We start from the raw sequence: 22,878 nt of genomic DNA, 5'->3' as shown, positions 1-22,878 counted from the left end.
CATATTCTCATGTTGATGCCTAATAGAATAGGCTTTAAATTCTATGTCACATGAGATATTGTAAAGATTACCATAGGTGCAACTATGGTTAGATCAACAAACCCAATTTCATCTGGCTGAAACGCATAGGCTTTCCCATGCCTTGCCAACATCTGCAAGAAACAAGCTATTTTTGCAGCCAAAAGAAAGCTTGTATCACCAATTTTCAGCTTTTGTAAAGTTTCAGCTGTAAATTTATGTCCTATTCCATGTGGATCCCGCAAACTAGGCTGTTGAGACACTTTTTCAGCCAACCCATCACTTTCACGCGGTTAAGGCAAAGCCACACGCTTAACCTTCTTTGCAACTGTTTTGTACTTTGTATCCACCCTTGCTTCAGCCCTGTTTTGCAGCCCATAACATTCATGCTCAGCAAACTCTTGAATGACTTCATTTATCTCTAAAGTGTCAACATAAATAACCTATTTTTCTACCTTGTTTTCAGCATTAATTGTTGCAGAAATTTCAGCCATTGTATTAACATCAACCAACCCGGAAAGCAGCCCTGAAATACCTTCATTTGTAGCCATCAAACCATATGTCTTCAGCTCTTTTTCAGCCAGCATATTTCTTTTCAGCCCTGTACATGACTGAAATATTCTTAAAACTGCCAAGACTACATGCTGTCTATTCTTGCAATCCAGAGACAAACACAATTTCCCCCTTTCTTGGAGCATAATTATCTTCCTAGAGACACTGCCATAGCCTCCACTTACAGCAGTGCTATCTAAAAACCCTAAAAATCTTGTGGATTAGGTGGCATGGGATTATCTCACAGCCTATCTCGATTACGGGGATGATTCACACAAACAGTGAGAAATTGTACCGCCTTTGTATTGTCTTTTCTCCGAACCTGAGTATATGAAGAACCATCATCTAAGGTTTTTGTTTCCAGCCTTGATTCCAAAATATAGGGCTGCCTCAAAATCACCGGATAACCATGTGAATCCTGCACAAAAAAAATGATATTCATCCCTAACATCTCCAATAGTCACGGGTACATTCGGACAAGTAGTATAAAGATTCGCTGATGAATTATTTGCTGTCCGTATGCGCCATCCCGGATATCTACATCAATCGGCCAACCTTCATTCTCATATAAACTACGTGCCATAACATTGATTTCAGAACCATGATCCAAGAGAGCTATGCAAGGCATCTCTTTTTCTTCCACTTTAACAATTGTCTTTGTTGTAGCACGAGCTCAATGCGTTCGTGAATAATGACTGCTTGGAATAAAATGAGCATATTCTTCTTCATGTACTTGTGGATGGACATCCCCATTATACATAGCCTTCTCTCTGTGCTTACTGCTGCCCATAAGACCAGTTTCAGCCACAAGCTTGCTATCTATACTCCCATTTAGCCTATTTTCAACATCAGCCTGCTCCAAAACAGCATTACATGCATCATCATACTCTCTTTGAAGTTGATTCTATGTCTTTGTCAACTTGCATCAATGCTTGCAAAACTTCACCTTCAAACTATCTTTTTTGTTTCAGCATATCAATGATTGCATCATGAAATTCACGCGTCGTGATTTAAAGAACTTCGCCAAGTGTGAATTCCACTCTATTGCCAAGTATGCGTTTTTCCAAAACTTTTTTAAGGTTTGTGGAAGTCTCAAGATCCTATTGTAACCTGTAACCAGGTTGCTTGTTCCTTTTCTTCCCTTTTTGTTTCTTCTCTTGAGATGCATCCTTCATAACATGCTCAGGGCTCAGGTATGAATTTTTTAGTCTCTTTCTGCTGCTCCATTTTACTACATGTTATGCGTTTAGATAGGCTTGAAGAGGAAGGACCAACAATGTTATGAACCTCAGTCAAATAAGCATAGGCTAAAAATGAATCCACTGGTGTACTACATCCTGTTCTCCCTCGTATACTCTGACTTGCATTAGCCAATTCAGACTTTGCTGTTTTGCCTTTTTCTATGCAATCTAATGCCCGTATCCAAACACGAGATTTTGCTTCAGCCATGCCTCCTTTACGAGCTTCTTCGGTCCTTTCAATTCTTAACCCATATATGGCTGCAGCTATGGCAACAAATGCTGTCCTTGTTGCCATCTTACAACCTCTTTTGCATGCCACCATTTTTAAAATTTGGCTCTATTGGAAGATTAGTTTCTGTTGCATGTATTTTACCATCTTTCCAAAAGACTAACCTTTTTGCTTCCGCTTCACAGCAGGCTGTACAGTCTCACTTTTCATGTTGTAAACTGTCACAGCAAATGGATCTCCTCTTGTATCCTTCTCTATACGGCCTTTGGGTTATTGCCCGATCCTTCTTTTCTACCTTGACATTTAATTTTTTGACCTTTGCATTGATTTCTATCAAATTCAGCCTCAAATTATGCATGCCCTTGATTAATTCATCCACAGCATCACCTTTAAGAGCCGGACCAATAGGTATAGCCGGCTGTTTTGCCATAGCCGCAGGCGCCTTGGTTGCAATTTCAGCCTCCTTCTGAGCATTGGCAGGTGTGGTGCGTGTACTCCATCTTAATTTCATTCACTCTCTCTTTATCAACATATGCACTATCTCAGTTACATTAGCCCAATCTGATTTCAGTCCCGTTTTAGAAGAGGCATCTTCCAAACGATCAGTTAGCTTCTCCTGCAAGATAGGATTGGCAGCTAGCCTTCAGAAACAAATCAAAATTTTGACTTTCCAATGATTGTTGCTCATTGGTATCCAATTGCGTATACCGACTTTCAAATTCACGGAGCAAAGCTGTAGCAGCCAACCCTTTATTGGGCTTTTCAATCCAATTTGTTCATTTTTATCATTTAATGATTGTAAATGAAAATGCGAAGATGATGATGGACCATGCAATGAAGAAAAAGGAACACCAAATTCATTCTGATTTTGTGAAGTAGACAGAAAACGAAGGAAGGTTAGAAGAAGAGATACCTTGCTTTTTCTTATAATCCCCACGACGTGTGTTTACATAAAAGAAGTGGTCTTCAAGAGGACCTTTTCCGTAGTCACTAGACTGGACTTTTTCTTTCATATGATCTCTACCAGAATATTGCAAAGCAGAAGAGGTAAAAGAAGAAGGAACAAAAGACAAATCTAAAGTACCTTGCACCGGAGTGAAAGGAAGAAGATGAAAGAAAGGAACATACTTTGGGTCTTGTTCTCTAAGAGGGGGGCCCATCCTTGGTGGAGGTCTCGACAGTCCTGCAATATCATCAGATTTACGCGCAACATCTGAAGAGAGAAATTCATACATACCTTCATTTAGAAGCTTTTCTTAAAGGGCAATCCTTCGATCAAGCTTCTTAATCTTCTTTCGTCTATAAGCTGTGATCAGTTTGTATTCTTTAGAGGTCAGCTTGCCTAGATTTTCTTCCATGTAATTAGAAGTGTCTTGCACCATTTCAGAACTTTGTGGAGCAAGCTGATTGGCCCACTCGTTTGGTTCTCGGCATAGTTGGTTTGGAAAACTGAATCGGTGTTGTTGTGTTCGAAGTCATTTGAACCTACTGTTGTTCTTGCTTCTTGTGTAGAGCTTTTAGATCAAAGGCCTAGGTTTCTCAGAGAGTACGAGGCTCTGATACCATGTAAAGAAATACCCTAACACAGAAAAATAAATAGAAATCGTACGACAAAGCACAGATTGATAAAAGAACACAGTTAGGGTTAGGGTAACTCAGAGATAATGAGCACAGTGAATGAATGAAGTGATATGACTACTGAATATGCGATGCTTATGCAGCAAACACACTATGCAATGAATGAATATTGTACTTGGAACTCCTGTATCTCAAGGATCAGGGCAGGGGTAATGAGCTGGAGAGTGTGGCATACTCTGAATGGATCCCAAATCGCAACAAGGTAGCCTCTGAATGTCGAACACTAGCGAACGCAGTAGCGAGAAGTTGGATCTGATACGGACATTAGTGATGAGAGAAAAGAACTAAAAACGTAGGCAGGACAGCCTGCAAGGGAGTGAAAGACTAAAAATGCAGACGGCAGGAGAGAGAAAGACTAAAAACGCAGGTAGGACAGCCTGTAGGAGAGAGAAAGACTAAAAACATAGGTAGGAGCTTGCGGGAGAGAGAAAGACAAAAAATGTAGAGTGCAGGACTGTGATGATGTGGCAGGCTGTACGGGAGTAGGTCTGCACAAAAACAACAGTCGCCTAGCTGGAATCAGCTCCAAATTGCGTGAAGAGGGCTGGAAATCAGGCTCCAACTGATGGGGACAGTAATGGACAACTTCGGGTGAGATGTCCTCCGTGAACGGGGTATCGGCAGCAAGCTGAAACAAAATTTGCAAAAACGAGATTAAGGGCTGAATGGAGGGCATCATATGTATTTATAGAAAGTTATGGCCCTCCCAAGTGGGTTTGTGCTTATGGGACACAGAAACTCTCTAGGATCACGTTTCTTTTAAATAAACAAGGCTTCTTCATTAATTAAGCATGTTTTGAGAATGTTTAAGTAAAGTTAATGCATTTTTAGCTCAACAGTTTGCATTTGTTGTTATAACAACAATTGCTGCTGTTGTTGTTGCTGCAACAAAGCAATCATCTGTTGTAAAGCATCACCACTACTTAAACCTGCTTAATTTTCTATATTTACACACCTGTTGCTGACTTTCATGTCGGGTTCACCACTGTCGAAACGAAAGTTTACCACGACGGTAAGAGATAGTAGGGTGAAGGGAGATTCAAAGAGAGCAATTGATGAAAGAGAAGGGGTTCGAAGAAATAGAAGACGTAGAAGAATACTCATAGAGGTGAAGCGTGTCAATTTATTTCTGCACCTAAGAAGATAAATCCCTTGTAGACCAAAAACGTGCTGCATCAAACAGTAGCTTCTTCTTTGCTGCCCAGATCCCCAATCTGATGCTTTTGTTGGCTCTAAAAGGGGGGTAAAATATGAGGATGCCTGGTCAGAATTCTCCCAGATCACTCCTTCTCCTCCTAGTTTGGAGTGTTGTTTGTTGCCTGTAAATTGTGATTGTGCCGCGTGATTTCGCCAATCCTTCTTTTTGCATAAAATCCCCAAAAAATGGTTGAAAGCCACTTGTTTTTAAAAAAAAAACATATCATCCTATTCTAAAAGTTGTCTACAGCTTTTGGATATTTACAAGAGATAATATCTAAAATATTAAAAATAGGCTAAGCTTGTCCAAAAATCTAGTATTTTTGAACCATCCACACTATGGACATTGACACTAATGACTAATATGGCATTAACTCTCTAGATCAATAAGAAAGCCGAGTGACGATGCACTTTAGAGTTTTTCACATTGTGTCCGCGTAGCGGCATGACACCGACCTTCCTTTGCACGTTTAATTCATATTTAGATTTCTCTTCTTTTAATCTAGATTCTTACTTTTGACCTAGAATAGGTTATCTAGTCTTAGCATACATTGTCTTTCATGCACATCAAGGTTTTAGGCCATCACTAGACACTTAGAAGTATACCACTCTACACCCTGGTACATCATTAGTGAGAATGCTACCCTTTAACATTGTGCCTTATATCCGCAAGTGCATTACGCTGTCCTTTGGTCTTGTTGTGCGGGGCATTCCCCTCATGCACATTGTACCACCCTCCATGGTTGCTCAAACACATTTAACATTGTGCCTTACATACACTTGCAAGTGTTACTCTCTATCCTCTGGTCTTGTTGTATGGGGAATTGTTAGTGTATTAGCCAGGTCATGGTTGAGTCTGTACTTGTGGTATAGCAGGCTGGGCACAGAGACATTTTAGGCATTTTATTTGCCATTGTTTATTGTGGATTGGCATTATTTGCAGCCAGTCGGCCAGCATTTAATGCTGGCCGACCAATCATATTTTGGGCATTTATTTGTCCTATATATTGTTTGGCTCCCTCCTCCTCCACATTCATTCATCACTTGTCAGTTCCTGGAGAGAGGGAGCAGGTGCCAGTGCCTCCACAGCCGGTGACTCACATTGTATCTGTACTGTCTCATGTCTTGATATATGAATTCCATTTCCCGAGCGTATATTTGAGTTCTCATCTGTATTGTGTTCTCTTTTCTTTTGTCTTGTGTTGAACAGTTTATTTCAGCATATGTTTATGCTTCCACTGCTGCACCACTTCTTACAGGAATCCCCCTCAATGCACATTGTGGGACTGACACTCTTTAACATTGTGCCTTACACACACCCGCAAGTGGGTTGTTCTTTGTTCTCGAGTCTTGTTGTGTGGGCAATTCCCCTCATGTACATTGTACCACTTCCTCTGAAATGCATGAATCCCCATCTTGTGCTCATGAGTGACCTCCTTTTTGGAAGGAAACAATTAGTGAAAGGAATCACCTCCAAATTTAGACCCATTTCTACCTTTCCCAATTGACCCTAAACACAGAACATGTTTTGATGTCGATGGCCAGACTTCTTTGAAGGAAAAAGGGAGCGGTACACTCAGACCCTCACAAAGATCCTCCTGGCACTTTTTGCCAAAAAAAATTTGGTTTTGTATATTTTGCTAGAAACTTAGCCATGTAGATGACAATTGTCACTCAAAGGCCAAGAGTCTTAGACCCACACCCAAAACCACCTCATCCATAGCTAAGGGTCTTCTACCCATACAAAACCCAAATCCTATCTCCATTTCTAAGCCAATCTCAAACCCTTCTGGTAGTGGTAGTGTCCTCTAGGGAGTTTGAGAGGGGGTCTTTCCAAGGGAGGTTGCACAGTTTCTTCACCCCTTGGTATTCATGTTTTGGCCACCAATGTGATGGGTCTTGGATCCCCCTCTTATTGAGTGCCTCATAGTATCTTTGATTGGTTTGGTCATCACCTTCGCCTATGTCAGAGTGCAGTGATGGGGAAGCGTAGGACAAAGACAGAGAGAGTGAACACAAAGAGAGAGAGAGAGAGAGAGAGAGAGAGAGAGAGAGAGAGAGAGAGAGAGAGAGAGAGAGAGAGAGAGAGAGAGAGAAGGAGACAGTGTAATGCAAAAAATCTGCAGTATAGTATGCTGTATAAGAATGCAGAAATATACACGGAGGCAGAGGAAATATCTGCATGTGTCTCCATATTGAAGACCTCGATCTCCGTCAGCTCGAGCGCAGTCAGTCTTAGCCAACAGATCTCAAGATCACAATGATAACTGAGAGTGTGCCACCAACTGGCTATATATAACCAAGAAATAAAAAATACCCAGCACCAGGTCTGCAGTTGACTGCAGAAAAACTGTCTGACTGCAAATTGAAACAGTCCGACTGCTGACATGGCACTGCCTGCTAACGTGTCCTCTACGGTGATGTGGCTCTGTCTGCTGACGTGGTACTATGATCGTACAATTGTCTAGGAAATGACAGTCTAACACCCCCTCCCTCTCAGATCCTGGACATGCCAAAAGACTGAGGGATTTGGAATGCTGCCGAAGAAGAGCCTGGGGAAGCAGCTTGGGGAACAAATCTGCAAGATTATCCTCCGTCTTGCAGTACTCCACATCAATGGTCCCATCTAGAAGCTTCTCTCGAATGAAGTGATACTGGATCTTAGTGTGCTTCGTCCGGGCATGGAATACAGGATTCCGTACCAAGGCAATGCAACTCTCATTGTCGCAGCGCAGAAGAGTAGGACGAGTCTGGGGTAGCCAAGCTCCTCCAACAATCTCCAAAGGCACACAACCTCACATGTGGTGGAAGACGCAGCCGGACACTTCGCCTCAATAGAAGAAAGGACTACTGTAGGCTGCTTCTTGTTACTCCAAGAGATAACACCTATTCCCAAGGTAAAACAATAGCCTGTAGTAGACCACCGGTGGTCCACATCACCAGCCCAATCCGAATCACTCCAACCTGCAAGAACAAGATCAAAAGCTTCTATACGTGCGGGATAAGAAATCCGTAAGGCAGAGGTCCCCCTCAAATACCGAAGAATCCTCAGGGCAGCTTGCCAATGCACCTGTTTGGGTTCACTCATGAACCTTGCCAAAAGATCCTGAGCAAAACAAAGATCAACATGAGTGTTGAGAAGCCAAATCAAGGAGCCAATCAATTGACGGTAGCGGGAAGCATCCGTCAAGAGAGAATCTGAGTGTGAAGTGGCCTTCCAGTTCAGATCCATAAGAAGAAATGAAGAAGCTCCAAATTTGTCATCTCGAATGTCTGATGTAAAGGTGTCTTGGTCTCGCGGACCTTCTATACATGATCCCCTGTCAGAATCAAATCATCAACATACAACACAAACAACACACGACCAATCTTTGAAGTGTGCACATAAAGCTGCTGATCGACCTGGGAGCACCGATATCCCAACTTCGACTGAAGAAACAAGTTAATCTTCTCGTTCCAGGTATGCAGAGCTTGCTTGGGGCCATACAAGGCCTTCTTCAACCTGTAGACTTTCCCATCCGAGGACCCAAAGCCAGGAGGCTGCTCAACATAGATCTCCTCCTGCAAATCACCATTAAGAAAGGCCGACTTCACATCCAACTGATAGACAGACCATCTTCTATGGTCAGCCAAGGCAAGAATAGCTCGAATAGTCGCCATACGAGCAGTGGGGGCAAACATATCATGGAAATCAATGCCTGGGCGCGCTGAGCAAAACCTTTAGCAACAAGGCCAGCCTTGTGCTTGTCTAAAGAACCATCGCTAAGGTACTTGGTCTTGAAGACCCACTTGATGCCAATCACCTTCTTGTGAGAGAGACAAGGCACAAGAGACCAAATGCCATTCCTCTCAATAGCCTCCGACTCCGCTGCCATAGCCTTTTGCCAATGGTCCGACTGCAAAGTCTCCTTCACTGAAGTGGGCTCACGATCCTGCATAACATGGATCATCAAACAATAGTTAGAGCAAACAAGCTCCGTAGAATGTGCTTGATTCCTCCGTGACCTCCGCGGTCCATCCTGTGGTTCCCACTCCTCAGGGACCCCCTCGATCCCTGAATCTCAGAGTGTGTCACGGGCCCAACGAGGAGGAGGACGAACCTCTCCCTGTTGCTCTCCATCTGCTGAAGACTCGGGTACATCCACCGACGGAAGCTCCTCGGGGGTGGTCGATGGAAGGGAAGACTCTGAATCAGAAGAAGAATCTCCATCAAGAGGCTGGGGCTCCAAAGGAACTGTCTCGGGAGCCCAACTCTCCCCTGGATCTCCAAGGACGGAGTTCTCCTCACCCCCCTCTGTGGCCAGAACTTCCACGAACCGCACATCTCGACTCGTGTAGACATCCCACTTGACGGGATCAAATAGATGATAACCTTGGGAGTGGGAGCTATAGCCAACAAAAACCTGTCGTTGGGAAGCCGTCTCAAACTTGTCACGTTGCGGCTTCAGGATGTGGACATAGGCGTCACACCCAAAAATCCTGAAATAAGAGACATCAGGCTTTGTCCCAAAGTAAACCTTAAAAGATGTCATCCTGTCAATGATCGAAGTGGGAGGTCGATTGAGGATGTGAACTGCGGTAGCCATTGCCTCGGCCCACAGAAACTGAGGTGTCTGTCAGTGCTCTATCATGGTGTGCGCCATCTTGATCACACTTCGGTTCTTCCACTCCAAAATGCCATTCTCTTGAGGAGTGTTGGTGTTAGCAAACTCCTGATGAATGCCCCTATCTGCCCAAAAATGAGCAAACTCATTAAACATAAATTCACCGCCCTTGTTTGAATGCAAGGTCTTCAATCGCTGGCCAGATCGGTTCTCCTAAAAAAGAAGCCAATCTTTGAAGTGAGAGAAAACCTCCGACTTCAATGTCAAGAAATAGGCCCATGTCATCCTGCTGTAGTCATCTATGATCAACATGAAGTACAAGCTTCCCTGCAAGGACTCGATCCTCATCGGGCCACAAAGATCCGTAGAGACAAGCTCCATAGGTGAAGTAGACCGCCTCGAAGCTTTGTTGGGAATCGCATCCCGATGTAGTTTCCCACGAATGCAGGAGACACATGGCTGATGGCTCACCACTATGTCCGGCAAACCTTGGCAGCAAACCTCGGACAAATGATCCTCGCAACGCCTTCCGAAGGTACTCATAGTTCAGGTGGCCAAACCGAGCATGCCATAGCTCGGACTATGTCTGAGAAGTAAAAAGAAGAGAAGTAAGAGCTGTAGAAGACTTCAATTTGTAGATGCCATTCTCCTCATACCCTACGGAGAGAACCTTCCTCGATCCACGATGAAGGACTCGAGCAGTATCACTGTCAAACTCCACCAAGAGTCCAAGAGTAGAAATCTTATGAATTGAAAGTAAATGATATCCTAAGCTTGGCACATGTAACACCTGAAGAAGCTACATCTCACCCCGCGCAGCAATAGACACAGAAGAGCTGTCTCCAATGAGAATCTGCCCATGCGAAGGTCGCAAATGGGCAACACCAATGGGAGGAGTCATGTGCTGGGAGGCACTACTGTCCACGATCCACTCCTGAGCCTGGGGAGTTGCTATCGTAGTATCAGAAGTCTTCAGTGTAGAGTCCTCAATGATTGCTAAGTGTAGAAAAGCAGCTAATGAGGGTGCAGCCACCACTCTAGAATCCTTCGTGTCCTTCTTCTTGGTGTCCTTCTTGTCTTTGTCGGGGCAATCCTTCTTCCAGTGACTGGTCTTACCACAAATATGGCAAGTTGATTCCTTCTCCTTGTCTTTCTCGGATTTGTTGTCCTCCTTCTTCTTCTGTTTGTCCTTCCCCTTCTTCATGGTGCTCGGCACCACGCAAAGACTAGCATGAAGTTCCTCTTCCTCCTTTGGCATCGACATCCATGGTTTTTTCTTCACAATGGACACTGTCCAAGTGGCACTTGCTGCATGTGCATTCTCATTATGTAGCATTACTTTATGCATCTCATTGTGAAGAGCACCCCTAATCCGATCTTGAGCTTTTTCCACCAGTGGTTCTTTCACCACTTTACCACCATAGCGAGATGCTTCTTCTCCCTTTTCCTTTGTCATTGGCATCCATGGAAAGTTGGGATAGCTCGTCTATTTTGTGATGTAGTGGATCTAACCATCCCTTTTCATCCCCCCTCGGGGCACAGTTACTTGATAGGTTGCAAATCATTTCTTCTCCTTAAAAAAAAAAAGAAGTTCAATGTGGTTTCATGCGCCTTTGCAGGTCCTGGTAAGCCACTAGGCAGCTGAGGAGCATCCTTTGTCAAATGCCTTGGCCTCCTAGGGGTGATCGCTTGGGCTCCCTTGGTAAGATAATCATCGCCTTTGTAGTCTTGGTAGGCCATTGGACAACTGACGTGCACTGTTTGTCGGATGCCTTGGTTGCTTTGGGGTGGAACGCCTTGGGGTAAAAGTGGGTTTGAGCTTTTCTTATAGTCTCTTCTTGGTTCTAGTTTTGGGCTTGGGAGGGGGTGTTGAGCTAAAAATGCATTACAGTTCTTTAAAACAGCCCCAAAACATGTAAATTACTAAAAGTCTTATTAAATGGTGTGGGGTCCTAGAGAGTATTTGTGTCCCATAAGCAAAACCCTAATTTGGGAGGATATTTCTGCATCTATAAATAGACAGATTGCCTAACATTCAATCTATCCCTTCTCTTGTAGGTTTTGGCCATTAGCTCTCTTACCAATTCCAGCCCGAGAGACTATTGTGTTTTGGTTTCTAGCCTGATGCCCTTCCATTTCCAGCACCTAAGATTTGCCTTTGGTGGAAGACAAACATCGACACCTTCCTTAGCAACAAGAGCCATTGGCTTTTTGTACATTCTCTTGTTCATTTACAATATTGATTCATTCACGTTAGAGTTCTCTTTCTTCTCTATTTGTGTTTTTTGTTTTTACATTTTGCATTTATGGTTTACGTTTATTGTGTTACTGTTTGAGTTATTGTGTTTTAGTTGTGTTCGTACATTTTGTGTTTGCTTTGTGTAAACACTAGCATATCTTCATAGCCCCTGGCACTGTGTCCATTGTTGCCATTTACTACTTCCTATTGCTGGTGACCACTTCTTGAATCTCCAAAAAGCTGCATTTGCAGTTTATCCAGGCCATGTTGCTGTCCAACCCCTCCATAGCATCTTCTAGCAGGCCCTTTTTGCATTCCAAGTCTGTTCGGGATCAAATTCACCTTCATCTGTTGTCGCCCAGCTTCCTAGAGCTATCGATGATGAGCTTATGGTCTTGATTTGGAGTACACTACTCTATCTACCAATCTTTCTTCAAAGGATCATTTATAGAGGCTCAACTCTTCTTCGTCTCATGTTCCACCACATGGTGCATCCCAGTTGGAGCACTCTGCTGATGAGATTGATCACCTCTCAATTGAGGAAAGACAATTCACTCAGGAAACATCTGAAAGTTCCAATTCTTCACAATTAAACATAGTGGTAGTTCATACAATCCATTTTTATGCGAGTTTGGTTACGTCTATACTGCTACTTCAGCTATGTAGGGACCAACTATAAGTCACCTAGGAGACCTAGCTTGATACTAGGATGGATTGGAAGAAAACTCTTTGATCCGAGATATTCCACAAGTTAATCCTTTATCTTTTGTTTCATTTGAGTTTGAGTTTGGTGCTTCACATTTTTTGCTCTTTCCTCGTATTTTTCACTTCACATTTAGATTCTTCTGCATTCAATCTAGATTCCTATAATCTATTTTAGACCTACCATAGATTGTGTTGTCTTAACCCACATTGTCATTGATGTACATTTAGGTTTTAGGCCACAGTAAACACCCAGAGGTGTACCATTTTGCACCCTAGTGTTTCGTTGCCAAGATTGCCACCTGCACACTATGTATTGCCTCTATATTCGCAAGCTCGCAATAGCATCACTCTCTTTCCTTTGGTCCTTTTGTGTGGGGAATCCCCTTCCTGCACACTATACCACTCTCCTTGGTTGCTCAAACACATGTACCCTCTTCTTATGCTGATGAGCCATCTTCTTCATTGAAGGACTTTGAGAGTGGAAAGGAATCACTTGGACACTTGGACCACACTTGGATGCTGATGCTTAGCCTCCTAAGAAGAAAAGGGAGTGATAAAGTCCAAACACAAGGACCCTCCTGGGATTGCTTGCCTAAAAAGAATACGTTTTATATATTTGGCTAGAAATCAGGCCATATGGATGACAATTGTTGCTCAAATGCTAAGGATATTAGACCCACCACACCCAAAATCACATTGTCCATAGCTAAGTCTATTTTACCCACACAAAGCTGAATCGAATCCCCATTTCCAAACCAACCTCTGTCCTTTTTGGCAGTGGTAGTGCCACTGCAAGGAGGTTGAGAGGGTCTTCTTTGTGGAGGTAGCATAGTTTCTCAACCCCTTCGTATCCATGTTCCTTAGTTGCTTGCCACTATTGTGGTGAATCTAGGATTTCCCCCTTAGTCAATGCCTTACGATATCTTTGATTGGTTTGGTCATTACCTTCCACTTAGCTAGTTTCTTAGGAGTCCTCAGTCATCCTTAAGAATCTTAGGCTAGCTCCATTTCCTTTAGACTTGGTGTATCTCTATTTTTCAAGTTTTCTGTTGCACAATTACCTTTCATTTACTTTTATTTCATCTAACATTGATTATTTAGCTTTATTTTTCCCTTCACTTTAGTATCTAGAGCATCTCAATACGAAACATAATTGGGCTGAATGTTTGTTTTTTGGCTCTTATCTTGGTGACTCCTGAGTATTGCCTCAATTATCATGGAGGCAAAGATAGTATCTTCTCTCTTGAGATAAGACATCCTTTTCACTTACCTTTTCAGATAAGGTTTCTTTTCGCATTTACCATTAATTTCTAAGTTTGTTTATTTCTTATGTTAGGTGGATTGCTACCTTGGTGGTTGTGCCTTGGCATCCTTGATTGCCATAGGAGCCATCTCTCGAGGTTGAGTTTTAGGTAGCCTATGCCACTTAGTTAGCATTGGAGCCATCTCTTGATATTAAGTATGGACACATTTTGATTGCCTTGGTGGTTGACTCTTTTTCCGCTCCCCTAGTTGGGGAGTGTTAGGTCTTCCTTTTTCATCCATTTCATCCATTTGCATGGTGGATTGCTATCATGGCACTTCTTAACTAGCATTGGAGCCTCTCTTGAGGTTGAGATCCGGGCTTGCATAGGCCACTTGGTTAGCATTGGAGCCTTCTCCTGAGATTGAGTACATGCATGTTTCTTGTACTGAATGATTGATTTTCCTTTGACTGTTCTAGCTAAGGGGTGTGAGGTCTATCTTCATCATTAGTTTCATCCTTCATCATGGTTCTCGGCAACACATGAAGATTGATGTGAGCTTCTTCTTCCTCTTTTGGCATCGCCATCCATGGTTGAGAGGGGATTCCTACCCTTTACTTGGTATCTACAGGTTTCGGCATTGTCTTTGACATCCGCCTTCCTTCCGTGTTGTACTACCCTTTTCATTGCATGATCATCATCACCTTCGTAAAAGGGCTCACGAGGGACATTGTCCAAGTGGTATCTTGTTGCATGTGCATTCTCATCATGTAGCATTCATCTATTTATCCCATTGAGTAGAGCACCCGTGAGTGGATCTTGAGCTATCTCCATTGGTGGTTCTTTTACCACCACACGTTCATACTTCTTCACCATTTGCTTCATCATCAACACCTTGGCGTAGTTTGAACTCTTTTGTTTTGTGATGTTGGATCTAATCATCCCGTTATTTTCCCCATAGACACAACTACCTTTAAGAAAAAAGAAAAAAAGTTCGAAGTGGTCTCATTGCCTTTGCAGGTTGTAGTAGGCCATTGGGCAGTTGATGAGCACCCTTTGTTTGATGCTTTGGCCTCTCGACGTAAGATAACCATCGCCTCTGTAGTCTTGGTAGGTCCTTGGGCAATTGACATACATCCTTGGCTTGATGCCCTAGCTCCTTTGGGATGGGACACCTTGGGCAATTGATGAGCACCCTTTGTTCGATGCCTTGGCCTCTTTGGGGTTACCCTTAGGAGGTAAGATAACCATTGCCTCTGACGTGTACCCTTGGCCTCATGCCTAGCTCCTTTGGGGTGGGATGACTCGGGGTACTATGGGTTGGGCTAGACTTGCAATCCCTTTTTCATTCTAGTTTGGGCCCAAGAGGGGGTGTTAAGCTAAAAAAGATTCATCACACATTAAATTTTCATTAGCTCATCAAAACAGCCCCAAAACTCAAAAGATTACCAAAGTTTCTATGTCCCATAAGCAAACAACCAAACTTTGGGAAGATCCACATCTATAAATAGAAGGCTGCATGGCCACTCGGTTCATCCCTTGTCTTGTAGGTTTTCGGCCATCAGCCTTCTTCGACTCAGTGTCTAGACCCAAGTGATTGCTGCCACATCATCTACAGCCCTTGGCACCCCCTCCACTACTGTTGTCTACTGCTTCCTGCTGCAACCACTTCTTCAGCCTCTGGACAGGCGTTTTCTTCAATGTAGGTCTGATCAGATCCACCTTTGTTTTCTGTCATCCAGTGTCCTATAGCTTCTAGTGATGAGCTGCCGTCATCTTCCGGTAGTTACATTGCCGTGTTTACCAGTTGCATCCTGAAAGACTACTGTGTTTGGGTTTCCAGCCTATTGCTCTTCCACTTTCAGTATCATCTCAGCTGCAGCTGGTGGTTGCAGCACTTGGGATCCGTCTCTGGTAGACACCATTCGTACCTTTCTTACTTGACAACTATGAGCAATGCACTACCATTAGCGAGATATAACTATCTCCTATGGTTGGGTTGTCTAATCAGGGTCAATCAAGTTCAGAAGTTTGGGCGGCCAGTGCTAGTGGGATGTTTCTAAAGTCAACGAGGATAAGGAGATCAGTAAAGTGATCATTCTAGCTAGTTGTAAGGGAGGACTCTTCACTTTAGGATACCTTTGCATGCGTACCACTAGGTTATAGGCTGGTAATATGGGGATGCTAATTCTTGAGGCTTGAAAGCTGAAAGCCAGTCTCGCTGCTAATTCTATTCTAGGGGTTAAACCGATATGGCCCTATGGTTGGTAGGTCAGTCTATCCTTTGTAGTTTGATTTTTGGTTTGCTGGCTGTTATGTTAGGGTCTTGCAGGCTATTAAAGTGTGGCAAAATCTTGTATCAATAGTGCAGAGTTTGGTCCCTGTTGGCTTTAGAAACAGGATAGACTGTCTTCGCATCCAACCAATTTATGCTGGTATGGTGGACTCTACTAGGTTGGGTGGATTAGGTAGTGTGAGGGTATGAACACTGTGGGGGCTAGCAGGAGGCGGCTTAGAATCTGTGGAGTCTGGATTTAGCCAGTCCATGTTTGTGCATGGCTGCTGTTGTGTATTGTGTTTTCACTAGCAGCAGCTAAAGCTTTTTGGTTGGCCGATATGCATCAAGTGAACCTCAGTCATGAGCAAGGGTTTGAATGTTTCAGGGAATTCACTTTTGTTTTGAGTCTGCATTTGATGAATTATACGCTGGATAATTGCTTTCTTGCATCAATAGTGGATCTCTAAGTGGCAGAGGTGATCATGAAATCCCTCACACAGTTTCTGGGAGCTGGGTGGTTTATTTAACTGTTGTGTTGGTATGCATGCGTATCAGCAACATGTTTATATGTGGATAAATTTCAATAACATCGAGTAACTTCTATTAGATAGCAGTGGTAGTAGTATATCTGGATATTGATGCTCTTGTTTTTTGTGCAGCTATATGCCTGCTTTTGGCAAGATCCAAGTGAACATGTTCGAATGGCTGCAAGATCTTTGTTTCACTGTGCTGCATCACGTGGAATTCCTTCTATTCTATCTGCAAAGAGTACCCTGACAGTTGCCGAACAGGATAGCAATTTTGGGAATGATAACAATAATTCTCTTTTAAGATTGGAACAGAAACTGGTAGATGAATGTACAGTGAAAAATATAATCTGGCCCGAGTCCATTTCAGCTTCAGCTGAAATCAATGAATGGCTGGATTCATTTGAAGGACAAAGTTGGACAGCTGTTGTAGGAGGGACTAACCAGGATGCAAGGGCAGGAAGGATAATTATGGCTGCAGCTCTTGCAGTATGGTATCCAGGCCTTGTGAAACCTGAACTTGCACCTTCAGTTGCACCTTACCTTGTTAAACTTGTGAAGGCTGTAGTGGATAGGCATAGTGCTGTAGCTGCAGAATTGCTTGCAGATGGCATGGACAGTGTGTGGCAGCATTTGCTATCAAAAGAGATTCCTCAACTGATTTCTGACATATTTCTACTGATTGATTGCCTGAGCGGGAGTGGATCAGCCAAGTCGAACTTTACAAGTAGTCCAGCTACAGCCATGGCCCTTCGAGAGACTTTGACTGGTAGTCTTTTGCCATGCCTGGCCATGACAGACATTAAAAGCTTTTTGCAAATAGTTCAAACACAACTCGCAGTTGCATCTCTTGGTTCATCAGTCCACATGATATCATTGATGACTATCATCAGGATAATTCGAGGTCTTCCTAGAACAGTTGTTTATTATCTCTCTGAGGTGTGTCAGTTGCACATTTTGTTTAGGGGTTTTGTTTGTGCATGCTTCAGTAGAGAATGTCTGCAATATAATATTTTTGATTTGCAGGTGACGTCAATTATTTTACAGACCATGAACTGTGGTAAACACTGCTATCAAACTGCTATGGCAGCAGTAAGGGAGATGGTACGTGTTTATCCTATGGTTTCCCTGCATCAAAGTTCTGGGAAACTTGCAGTCGGTGATGCGGTCGGCGATGTTCACTCTCTAGCTATTCAAATCTTTGATCTGAACAGGTTAGGTTCAGTTTTCTGTTAGATATGATTCTATGTAATAAGTGGCCTTTCCCTCGTTCTCTACTAAAACAATTTTTGTTTTATGCTCACATGCCAAGTCACATCACACATGAGTTCCTTTTCTATGAATACAGTGCAACCAAGTTGAGGGTTCTAGATGCGAGTGGTCCTCCAGGACATCCAGCACTGCTTGCAAGTAATGGCATGGGTGGAATTTCGGCTTTGGCCTTCGCTGAAGATGGGGAAGTAAGTGAAGATTTCTTGCTTTTATCAAGAAAAGGAGGCAAAGTATTTCATACCAATGTTCATCTTTTGTCAACTGATGCAAGGTTTGAAGTTTTCCTAACTGCAGGAGTTACTGATGAAACAAGTGTCTCATCGTATGCAGGGTGTGGTGGCATTTTCACAGCATGGTTTGATAATACGCTGGTGGTCGTTGAATTCGGTTTGGTGGGAGAAGTTTAGCCGGTTGACTACTCCTGTTCAGTGCAACAAACTGGTTTTAGTTCCACCATGGGCAGGATTTTCGCCAAAATCATCTCGATCAAGTATGATGGAGATAATTGCCAACCCGTCAGTGATAAGCAATTTCCCAGAGGTTTGTTACTCTAGGAAAACAGTGATTGTACTTAACTTCTGCATACTCTGAATTCATAGGAATCTGTGTTCCAGAATCCAGAGAGTTTTTTTTCCAAGGCTCAATATCTATGATGCTTAGATAACTCAATTCTTGTGCAATTGTAGCTGAGGGTTTTGAAAATAATTTACTTTTCCTGAAAAGATCAGTTCACATTGCTCCTGCTATGTGCACATAATGGCCCTGTTATTTTGGAATCTTAAAGCTATATATATTCTGTCTCACCTACACCAAATTTATCGATCAAGTTTTTTGTTCGACAGGAAAGTAAAGCGGGTAATCATGAAGATGCTGCAAGCAGAACACCTGGTCAAAGCATTGATCTTTCCTTTAAACTTGAATGGAAACCTGGGAAGAAAATACTGCTGTTACACCATGGCCAGGAGCTTGGAATTTTTCAATTGTAGGGACAAACTGGTTAGGTTATATATGTAACATCCTCAAATTGATGTTTGAGCTTCAGTTCAATCTGAAACTGTAAGAAATTTTGTATGTTCTTATTTCGGGTCCACTGACTGAGATGAGGTTGTAGTCTATCATTGATTCTTTGACACTGCCAATGATCTGTAAGTGCTTGCTTAAAATATTTGAAGCGAGCACCATTAGCGTATAACTGCTCTTGTATGTGTGCTCTAATTGCAGTGAGCATTATATATTTCACTGAGAGCACAAATAAAAGGTTGGGTTCAGGCCACCCCCATTATTCATTATTTGCTGGAGATGGTATGCAGAGGAGGAGAGCAATAAAGTTGATATTGCATTTTCCACATTAAGAGTATTCTTATGTCTCCTTGATCAATTTTGGGTAACTGAGTGAGACCTAATGGGTGCAAGAGACCCTTTTAAGTCATAGGTAATGGGATCAAGGCCTAAAAGTACTTGCTCGCTCACGTACTCGACATGCTTTGGTCATCTCTTTTGCCATTTGTAATTTCCCTTTCTTTGTCAAAACGAGATTGAATTAAGCTGGAGTTCCCATTCTTACCATTCTTTGAGCTTGTGTGAGAGTGCGAGTGTGAGAGAGAATAGAGTGGGGTGGGAACCTTCTTCTTTGATCATTGTTAGCATACGCGATGCGAGTGAGATCCTATCAACTACCAACATGGGCAGTGTCCCTTGGGGGTTTGCTCGACAAGCACGGCGAGAGCTTGGTTAAAAACCCTGGATACGCTGGTAGGATTAGATTAACATTTGAAGCATGGTTTTTGCTAATATATGCCCGGAATCCGGATACACTATACGGTTCTGGCTGCGTGCACCACATCTGGACGAAATCCAAGATGCTTCCGCATTGCTCACTTGTCTGGATGGCTGGCTCTATGCATTCCTGTCGAAGTTATATATATGATCTTGCACCTGTCTGCACAAATCTTGGCGGATAAGATTCAATCTAGATCGACAAGATCTCTTCCAATTATCTTCCAATTGTCGGCATTAGTCATGGAGGATACATGAGTAGCATCGGCGAGCATACCTGCGAGGACAAATATCCAAAGTACACCACCATCTTCCGGGCTTGCATCAAATCCGTTCCTCAAGGGTAGCGGCCTACCATGTAAATATTAGTATTAGATAAGGGCAAGATATTTGAGATATCAATATAGGATATCATGGATAAGTTCACGGGGTTAATGATATGTCCTTAAAGTCCTCAACAATGTAGTCATTGTGAGGAGGATCCCCATCGTGGGCGTGAAGGTAAAGTGCAGGGAAAAAACCAGTACAAGAAATTAGTATCCTGAGGATATAGGTACACCAAGATGTGTGCTATTTTGCACTAAGTGCAACAAGTTGGGGCGCAACAAATTCAATTGTCTTGAGAATGTTTTATATTCCTTGACCTTTAAGATTCATGGCTAGATTTTAACACTTAGGTTTGGCATCACATTTCCCAATTATTATTATCGGTGTCCTCTTTCATGTAATTAAACGTGTCCAGTTTGAGATAGAGACTAATGAGCTCTATGAGCCATTCGTCTACCAAGATAATATAAGGGGTTACATCTCCCAACCCTTTGGGGATATCCCTACTACTAGTGTCCACTTGAAAGTGGTTACTTTGAGATAGAAACGGATGAGGTCTATGAGTCATTCATCTACCAGCATAGATGATCGAGGGGTTGCAAATTCACTCAACCTTGCACCCAGCCTTAGAGAACTAGGAAGGAAGATATCATACATTTTGGGTGTCAACTTATTTGAGAGAGGAAGAGCCTTAAGTAAAGATGATCTACATAATGTTACCATACATTTTGGGTGCCAACTTATTTGAGAGAGGGAGAGCCTTAAGCAAAGAAGATCTACATGATGTTTCTTCTAGTAGAGCGTCTTAGTAGCAATAATAAACACCCTTTAAATGCTATGACAGGTTCAAACAGTTATAATTCGAGGGCCTTTCACTATAAAACCAATTGATTTTGGAAAGAAGAGTGGGAATGTAGTCCCTACTTTTGAGTTTAATAAAGATGTAGGTAAGTCTAGTAAGCCATGAATGTGGTCACATTATGTTGTTTGCTTTAGGCTTCGAGAATTACTAAACCCAAACTAGCAAATTTTAGGAAGAAAGGGACTTTGAGCCCCCTTCCTTTGTCATCGAAGATCAAAAGTATGTGTTTTTTCTTTGAGGTTTTCAGGGGTTTTTTTGGGGGGGAGGGGGTGTTTTAAGAAATTTATTTGATGGCACTTTTAGACAACTAATGGCAAGGGGCATCCCAAGCCTCTTAAACCCTCAAGCAACAATACTCTAGAGCTATTGATCCACTTCTAATATAATAGTCATACCTTCAATTAATGTTCCAAATCCTTGTAAGCTTGTTCAAGCTAATATTCAATTTTGGAAAGCCTTTAGGATATGGATTGATGATCAAACGAGCAATTTGATGTAGTAATTGTCCCTTTTGCTAGGATAGGTATAGAAGATATCAAGAAGCCAAATAGAAATCCAACCAAAAAATCATTCATGGAGAGGAATGACTATATGATTAAAAGCATTGTACTAGGGGACAAACACATGTAGTACTTGGTGGACAAATGTAAAAAGCAAGTGTTAGCAATTAGTGACTCCAAGGCAAGAACAAATGTGTTAAGCAACACAATCTTGTTGATGTGGAAAAGCCTACCTTTGGAGAAAGTACACTTCATGCTTAGGATTGCAAATGGTTCTCAAGTCTAGTAGATATGAGTGTTGCAAGACAAGTTGGTTAAGCTCTAGCCCCTAAGGTTCATGGCTTCTTCATGACTACCTTTGTGGTTCTCAAGGATGTGAATTATTATACCATTGTTGTGAAGTGGACTATATGGCGAATCTATCTCAAATATTTTAAACATATGATTTTATTAAATATAAATGAATTTGAATAAGTTAACAAATTTAGAAAGAAAAGAGGAAACACATGATAGGGCCCAATCTATTAATTTACATAGCTATTTACATTCATATCATATATCTAATTGCAAAGAAATTACAAACATAAATCAAAATACAAAGTTTTGTGTATTATTGTAGCTTGCTATAGTTAATATAGAGAATTTTGTGTATTGAATCATGACAGTTTGACATCACCATCGCATCCACAATGTGACAAAATCTTTAAAACAACTCCAAAAGCTTTGAATGTTGACTCTAGAAGAGGGAGAAACAACAAAACTAAGTTTTTATCTTGCTCTCCTATTTTGCATATGATCTTACTACTTTTATAAAGAAAGCTGGGAAAGGTTTTTAAAAATGGATCCCATAAAGAAAATAACAAAGCATTCCATATAGAAAGCTTATTATGATAAAGGTATATTTTAAATCTAATACTTTGATATTATTTATAATAAAGTGATTATATCAAATAAATCAATGATATTAAATATAAATGATTTAGTTAAAATTACTATTAAAGAAGCTTTACCTTATAATTCACAAACACATCAATAATCTTAATAATACATAATATAACATATATATATATATATATATATATATATATATATATATATATATATATATATCATGTAAATATATATTATTATAAATTACATTTATTTTTTAAATTTATCAACATATTCTTTATGCTCAATAATTCTTTAGAGAGATTAATTTGCTTAATTTTTCCTAACAATCTACTCATCATAATACTAAACATATTAGTTCTTAGCCATTTATCTACCAAGCACAATGTGATTAGTATCACACTTAGCGCTTATGTACAAGTCACGATTTGGGGTAAATAGACAATGAAAATTCATAAATAAATAAATATAAAATCAGCTTATTTTCATAGTACTTTCCTCTACATCTATTGCACTATCCTATGGTGTAAGTTGATCCCTATTACATTTTCAGACATGACCATGAGATGTAACACCATGGATCGTTATTGCATTTGAAGTAGAGTATACAATAGTAGTCCCCCTCCCAATGCTCTTGTGATAAGAGGAGAAACATGCTACTAATTGGGTCTCAAGAGTAGTCAATGAGATTAAGTGGCCAAACTAAATTGACACCAGCATGTAGAAGACTACGTGCGTTGCTAAGAGACTAGAATTTTCTTCTTATGAGATGAACCCC

The 22,878-nt window shown here is 41.7% G+C and overlaps 1 protein-coding gene across 4 annotated transcripts in view; it reads left to right on the top strand.

Annotated features, from left to right (window-relative positions):
* LOC148021089 (Transducin/WD40 repeat-like superfamily protein) overlaps window positions 1–18,823 on the top strand; it is a 50,663-nt gene extending 31,840 nt beyond the window's left edge. For all 4 annotated transcript variants that reach the window (XM_087698938.1, XM_087698940.1, XM_087698939.1 and 1 more), the window contains 5 exons: window positions 16,605–17,411; window positions 17,499–17,686; window positions 17,821–17,932; window positions 18,075–18,284; window positions 18,587–18,823. In XM_087698938.1, coding sequence (XP_087555064.1) covers window positions 16,605–17,411; window positions 17,499–17,686; window positions 17,821–17,932; window positions 18,075–18,284; window positions 18,587–18,730 — 1,461 coding nt within the window. In that variant the 3' untranslated portion in view covers window positions 18,731–18,823. The remainder of the gene's footprint in view (window positions 1–16,604; window positions 17,412–17,498; window positions 17,687–17,820; window positions 17,933–18,074; window positions 18,285–18,586) is intronic.
* The last annotated feature ends 4,055 nt before the right edge of the window (window positions 18,824–22,878 follow it).

The sequence above is a fragment of the Lygodium microphyllum genome, chromosome 18 (assembly GCF_053477565.2).
Source record: "Lygodium microphyllum isolate KBCC chromosome 18, Lygodium_microphyllum_v1.1.10, whole genome shotgun sequence".
Taxonomy (NCBI): Eukaryota; Viridiplantae; Streptophyta; class Polypodiopsida; order Schizaeales; family Lygodiaceae; genus Lygodium; species Lygodium microphyllum.
Note: the sequence above shows the minus strand (reverse complement) of the source record. Positions and strands in the feature narration are given on the sequence as shown.